The following is a 7,368-nucleotide window of genomic DNA, read 5'->3' on the forward strand; positions in this document are numbered from 1 at the left end:
ACATTTTGTATTATAATAATAAAGTTATTTCAAATCAGTATCTGCATTTTGTCTTGCTAGAGTAGTTAGTAGTGTTCAAATGTTCATAGACCATGGATAAATGTAATATTTTATAGAATATTGATTATTTTGCTTATATTCTTATTTTCATGGCTGTCTAAGCATTTTTGTATTATTTACCACAAGCTATATAACAAGAATGGATTAGGTGCAATTTGTTGAGTCCAGGGCAACTAGAGTAAGATACTCCATTATATAACACACATTTGGCCCCTCAGCTTTGGTGTTGTTTTCTAAGTTCCTCACTTTTGTTGCCAATGGTTCAAACAATATTGGCTTTGTGTTGGGTTATTTTGAGAGGACTGCAAATTTACACTGTTATACAAGCTGTACACTCACTACTTTACATTGTAGCAAAGTTTAATTTCTTCAGTGTTGTCACATGAAAAAGATAGAATAAATGATTTACAAAAATGTGAGGGGTGAACTCACTTTTGTCAGATACTGTATAATAAATGAACATGAACGGGAATGTTTTCCAGAAAAACACAGAAGTGAAACAAAGCAATAGTCCAAAGTTCATATTAAGCCAGCAGTCCATGAAAAGCCAGTACTGGCGCACTTGATCCTGAGCTGTCAGTGAGAGTGAGTGGCGTCAGCCACTGCCAAGAGCACATGTGAAGAAACGGTATGGGCTGGCCATGCAGGCAACACATTTCAGTGTATACTACCCCTTTATCAAGTGGCTTGACAAAGGGGCAGCATGCTCTGAAACATGTATCCATTCCATGGTCCATTTATCTATTGTATGGATTCTTCATAGACTGGCTTATGGTCTCTTATTGGACTTTGTCTTGACAATTCTTAGTTATATATATATATTTATTTATTTATCATGTCAGTAGGGTAGTATGGGAGCATCATCATTTTTGTCTTTTTTAGTTTATTAGTGATAACCTGGAACAACACTAAGGGAAGGGAAGAGTATTTTCCTGTGAATTGAGAACTTGTAAATAACTTCTTAGAATTTTACCCTGGCACAGTTCTAGTCTTTTCTGATCATTCTAATGAGCTTCAGTAAGCCTGTAAAAAAAAGTGGTTGCAGTAGCAGAGTAACGGGATGCTTGATCTGCCAAATGTTCGTAAAAAGGTTAGCTTTCACTTGGCGACACATTTACTAAAAAAATGCAGAATAAATTGACAATGTCAACAGAGTAGAATGGTCACATGGCATGCAATAATTACAGAACAGTGTGCAAAGGATGCAGAAACTACTGCAATAGCAGGAGCTGCATAGGAGCAATTTTCCACTAAGGGTTCTAGGTGGCAGCACATTACAGTCCATGAGACATTCAGTGGAATGAATTGTATAATAGAATCACTAAACAATAAATACTGCAGTACACATTGCTCTCTCACATGGAGGCAGAATGTTTCTGTTAATCCAGATGGGCCGTTGGAGAGATCTCAGGACCAGCTCCACGGGTAAGTGGCTGGAAGACTTTCTGCTTAATATACACAGACAAACGGCAGCAGGCAAAGAACCACCACACCTTAGGCTCAGCACTCCAAGCACAGTTGGAACAGTGCTCTTTGCAAGGACCAGGTCTTTTTTGGAAGGTGCATGCCATTCTGATCCAACCTCGCTGCCCACATACCAGGTTTAATAGTGGAGGACCAGGCACTTGGGGACAGTTCACAATCATGGCCACTTACTGCTATTTCATCAGGCGTAGTCTCTCTGAGCACCTGAGAGCAATGTATACCCCCTGAGCATGTCCAGGAGCCCAAGGGTTTGTGGGATCTCAGAAGATTGTGGTAAAAAAAGAGTTAATGGAGCCACCGCCTGCATCTTTGCATGGTAAGAAATGGGGCACTCTGCTACAGCTGTACTGGCAGCAATAGCAGATCTGTATATCCCCTGCAAAGATAACCATTAAAATTATCAAGGTCTAGTCATTGTTATATACCGTTCCCCCACTTTTTAATGGAAAGAACACCATAGTTTTATCTGAACGATAAAACATTCAATCAGCGGCCAATCCAGCTAGTTTATATATAATATTAAATATTTATCTTAACATGGAAATTAGAGGATTTTGTTGCATACATTTTTAAATAAATATCAAGCCATGCTGCCACAATAAAGAGTAACTGTCACCTTACTCATGCAGGATGAACGGACCATGTTTCTGTACAAGGCATCCCTTGGCCCAACTATATAGATATGCAGAAAAAGGCGCTTCTAAGTGCAGTATGTCAGCAATTTTTTTTAAAAGCAATGGCTAAAACACTTACAGCATTACAGAGTTAACATGCTCATCAATGCATGAAGTCCTCCTGAAATGGTCTTGTCTGTCACTTTGCCAACCAGCAGCTATAGGAACAGAAGGTCTGGAGGAGCAAGATGGCTGCCACGCTTCCTGAAATCACTGTGGAACAAAGGGGGAGGCATAAGTGACATCAGCAAGGGGTCACCTCCCCCTTGCTGACGTCACTTCTACTCCTCTGTGTTCCATGGTGGTTGCAGGAAGTGCAGTGGCCATCTTTCTCCTCCTCTCAGGAGGACTTCATACAATGATAAACCTGTTTACTCTAATGCTGTAAGTGTTTTTAACAGTTGCTTTTAAAAAAATTGCTGACAACTGCCCTTAGAAGCTCCTTTCTCTACATATCTTAGTCTATCCAGAGCATGCTTCTCTCTGCAAATGCTGCTCAAGTGCCTGTCAGATTGCTATCCTGCTAACTTGGATGTTATTGAATGCATATAGCACCTGAAGGACTCTTCTAGCAGAAGCACTCCTACGTAACTCCTACCTTACCATTCTCCTTGGCATGGTATGCTCACCTTCCTGTGCTCCTTTGTCACTCTTGCCTCTGTCACAGCCATTTGGTCGTAGGCATTAGTGAGGTATTCCTCTTACCTTCTATGCCCTAGATATACCTGTACTCTATACCTACTGTATATGCAGTGTATACTACATTCTCCTTATATACTTTTTAAAACAACTTTACTTACAAATAAAGAAAAAGATAAAATGCATTGTCTCTAATTAGCCTTTTCCATTGAAGGTCTTTATTTCTTGTTTTCTTTGTTTTGTTATTGTGTCTTTGACATCCTTGTTCCTCATACTGTAAATGATGGGGTTCAACATTGGTGTCACAGCTGTATAGAGAATGGACACAGTTTTGTCTATTTCTGCAGAATAAGTAGAGCGGGGTCTCATATACATAAACATGAGGGTCCCATAGTAAAGACTCACCACAGTCAGATGAGAAGCACATGTGGAGAAAGCTTTGTGTCTTCCATGGGAGGAACGGATCTTCATGATGGTGGAGATGATGTGGATGTATGAAATTAGAGTCAAGCAGAAAGAACACATGACAATAATACCTGCTCCAATATACATCAGCATCTCATTGAACAAAGTATTTCGGCAAGACATTCGAAAGAAAGGAGGCATCTCACAGAAAAAGTGTTTGACATGGTGGGACTTGCAGTAGGGGAGTCGGAAGGTGAGGACAACGTGCATGGCGGAGTTTAGGAAGCAAATACTCCATGAACCTGCAGCTAAACTGAAACACAACGCCTTGTTCATGATGGTGTTGTAGTGCAGTGGTCTACAGATGGCAGCAAACCTGTCATACGCCATGACGGCTAGTATAACACACTCTGTTGCTCCTAAAGATAAACTGAAGTACATTTGTAATGCACATCCTATCAAGGAGATACTTTTATCTATGGCCAGAGTGTTTATGAGAAGTTTGGGAACGATGGAAGACGAGAAAAAGATGTCAATAATGGAGAGATTACTCAGGAAGAAGTACATGGGGGTCTGTAGCTTTGGGTTGATCCTCACCACAATGATCAGTAGAAGATTTCCTGACAATGTTATTATGTACATCAGAAGGAACACAAGGAAACAGATGACTTGTAGGTATGGGACATTAGATAGTCCGAGGAGGATAAACCTTTCTTGAGATGTTTGGTTGTTTTCTTCCATAACCTTCAGATCATGTCTTGCAAGAGACATTTGTAACAAGACAATAAAATTTATATTTGTAAATAAATTTGTAGGAAAACCTCCCTTTAATGAAAACACATATTCATAAAGTGTATGTATAGCCAAAGCATTTTTTAATTTTGGATCAAGTAAGGAAGGGTTAGATCCCCCACCAGCTAATTGTTTTGCTGTTTTTGTACAATTGAGGAAATTTACATGCACTTCATGTTCCAGAGAAGGAAACGCATATTAGAGGAAATCTTTCAAAGTGAAGGAAATTCCCCTCTTAAGAAATAGAACAAAGCAAATATATATACCGCATTGTCCAAATATTAGCAGCAAGCACTAAAGGTGTAATGGAAAAACGTATTTGTAAAGCAAAGTGCAGCGCTAAAATAAAAGTGAAATAAATATGTTATACGAATCACTCAAAAAAGTATATATAGTGACATATATAGTATAGTGAAAATTATAAAATCCCATATAAACCCTAAAACAGGGAAAAAATTTCAATAATATAAAGTCCAAACGTGTGACATCCAATATAAACATGACATCCAATGTAAAAGTGAATGATGCATGAAAGCGAAACTTTATGTGAATATCCAAATAAAGATATGTGAAACAAATACAATTACAAATACGAAATTCCCCTCTTAAGCCTGGTACACACAATGAGAATATCGGACCTTTTTTCATATTAGACTCATATCGAAAATTAAGAAGTTATTCAACTTACGAAAATTCTCTTACGAAAGAATACAACTTCGGATGTGTTGTAAGGTGTTGTATTGTATTGTATTGTAATGTATTCTTTCATTTATGAGCATGTCTGGTCTTGCTCTCCTCCTGATTTTTCTTGGACGAATACTGTACTGATTAAAGAAAACCATACAATCTGGTATTGTTTGTCCCTTGGGGTTAATTTTGGATAAACTGTCCTTATCGCATCTCGAAAGCTGTGCACTAATGATCAGATTATTTTATGATCGGTATTTTTCTTCCAATTTTCGGATCGTGTGTACTAGGCTTTAGACATGTGCCCTCAGAACAGATGACCTCATTTGAAGATTTCCTCTTACCTTCTGTTCTGGGGAACACTTGTAAAATGTTTGCTTTTCCCTGACTTTGAGCCTGGGTGACAATAGTCATCATGAAAAACAGAGTGCAAAAAATAGATTGGACTTTATGGACTTGTGTCTTTTTTCAACCTCACCTACTTTGTAACTAAGAGTGGTGAATCTCCTCAATCCGAGCACAGAAATACAAATGTAACCTTAACCTCCCCCACATAATCCAACCCCCCTAAAATGGCTTTGCCAAGAGATATACTAAAATTTTTACATAAACCAAAATATTGCTCACAATAACAGTTATATACATTGTCAAGACCCAATACATATGGTTTTCTCCCTCCAGCACCCATTATGCCGCATACACACGACAGTTTTTTCCATCAGAATAAACTCTGATGGTTTTTTAGACGGAGTTCCACTGAAATGGACTTGCCTGCACACGAGCACAACAAAGTCCGATTGTTTAGAACACGGTGATGTACAACACGTACGACGGGACTAGAAAAAGGAAGTTCAGTAGCCAGTAGCCAATAGCTGCCCTTGCAATGTTTTTGGTCCGTCGGAACAGCATACAGACGAATGTTTTTCCAGATAGAAATGGATTCCGTCGGAAAGATTTAAAACATGTTCTATTTTTAGGTTCGTCAGAATTTTAGAAAGAAAAAGTCAGATGCAGCCCACACACGATTGGAATATCCGATGAAATGATTCCGGCGGACCTTTTCTGCCGGATAGTCCGACCGTGTGTACACGGCATTAGCCATCCTAATATTAATCCATTCACTCATATAGTCCTATGACTCAATCTGTCAACAAAATATTAGGTATGCTAAATTCAGATCTCTCCCTACATGTTTTTCGGAAACAAATTCTGCTTCTTCAAGAGTTTATTTAGGGCTTCTTTATCATGGCTGTAATCTGTACCTAAGTACGGTTGGTAAATTCCTCCCCCAGACACACAAAAGGGCACCAAGAAAGAATGACCCATCAGCCACGGACTCATATAGGTTCTTGGGGTGAAAACCATTTGGGCATCCAACCCGTTCACTTATTGGTTGGCCATTGAGTGTGATTTAGTTACCCTCGTAATAACTGCTCAATGTAGAAAAAATGTAAAAGACATAAAAGGAAGTGGCTGCAACCTTGACCCAGATCCCTAGATCTGGCATGTATAGTCTAGGCATCCACCTTTGTTAGACTGATTGCCAGAATGGACATCTATCTGAACCTTCAAATGATTCATGATGCATCCAAATGTTAATACGACCTGACTTTTCTGAATGGAAATGTTGGCCGAACAGTTGCAAATGTGACCATGCACAAATCAAATGTGGTTTATACCTATAACTATTTTTTGGTAGGCCATTGAAAAAAATCCTTTTATTTATTAAGGTCAGATTAAAAAAAAATATTAGAATAATATATGATCTATATATTTAAATTATATAATTTTGTACCTTACCTGACTAGGCAGTAGCAGATCAAAATCAAATATTTAACCCTCCCAACATTTCTCAGCATCCATCAAATTATCATTCTGGTGGGAAAAGAGGGGTTGATTTTTTATTTTTTTAGAGTGAAAGACACTAGGAGTATTGAAGGTGCTTTTTATATATATGTTGTAACAAACATATTTTGGTCCCTCAGCTTGGCATGGAGACTGAAAATTGTTTATTTAATTTTAGCTTCTCCCAGATGGAACAGTTCTGGTCTTTTGTGAAATGTGTGCCTGTTTATGCTTCTTAATATGTAAAATATTATATATAAATCTCAAATTAAACTTTATATTTTTGTTATTAGTTTTACAGCTAAATTGTAGACATCTAGTAATGTACTTGACTTTTTTTTTTTTATTTCCTCCTGCATTTTAATTCTTTACCTTTTATTGGTGTAGGGAGCTGCCCTTTTCTTTGTTGTCTACAATTGTAAATAGTTGTTGCTTAATAATTACTACAAAGTTAGTTGGTTACAGATAGGCACTTCCTGTTTGGGGGATGAACATGTACTTTCTGTCCCTGTTAGCTGGGTCAGAAATCCCAAACCCAGATATTCATAGATATTCAAAATACATTCAAGTAGATTTAGTTTGGCTCCCTTATAATCAATGGAGAAGGGGTTGATTAGTTAGGGCTGCTCAGTTTTTCAGAGGCTCTTGCTCTGTTACTTCCCCCTGTCTTCTAAATTATTCTAGAATCATAGTGGGAAGAAGGACAGGGCATGCAACCTGAATATTGATGGGACTCAAGCCAATCCCTTGAGGTATACCCAGTAGGTGGCAAGTAGTGATG

At 38.2% G+C, this 7,368-nt stretch overlaps 1 protein-coding gene across 2 annotated transcripts; it reads right to left on the minus strand.

The window, feature by feature from the left end:
- Positions 1 to 685: 685 nt before the first annotated feature.
- Positions 686 to 6,659, minus strand: LOC143942871 (olfactory receptor 5G9-like). Of its 2 annotated transcripts, none has more exons than XM_077464274.1 (2): positions 6,543 to 6,659; positions 686 to 4,394 (listed from the first exon to the last, which is right to left on the minus strand). In XM_077464274.1, the coding sequence occupies exon 2, from the start codon at positions 4,032 to 4,034 to the stop codon at positions 3,054 to 3,056; it is 981 nt and encodes a 326-aa protein (XP_077320400.1). In that variant the 5' UTR covers positions 4,035 to 4,394; positions 6,543 to 6,659; the 3' UTR covers positions 686 to 3,053. The 2 variants fall into 2 exon arrangements, with proteins under 2 accessions (XP_077320400.1, XP_077320401.1); XM_077464275.1 differs by having other exon boundaries at positions 686 to 4,494.
- Between the last annotated feature and the right edge of the window lie 709 nt (positions 6,660 to 7,368).

This window comes from Lithobates pipiens, unplaced genomic scaffold, assembly GCF_037356315.1.
Source record: "Lithobates pipiens isolate NorthernLeopardFrog02 unplaced genomic scaffold, aLitPip1_a1.2 Scaffold_30, whole genome shotgun sequence".
In the NCBI taxonomy this organism is placed as follows: domain Eukaryota; kingdom Metazoa; phylum Chordata; class Amphibia; order Anura; family Ranidae; genus Lithobates; species Lithobates pipiens.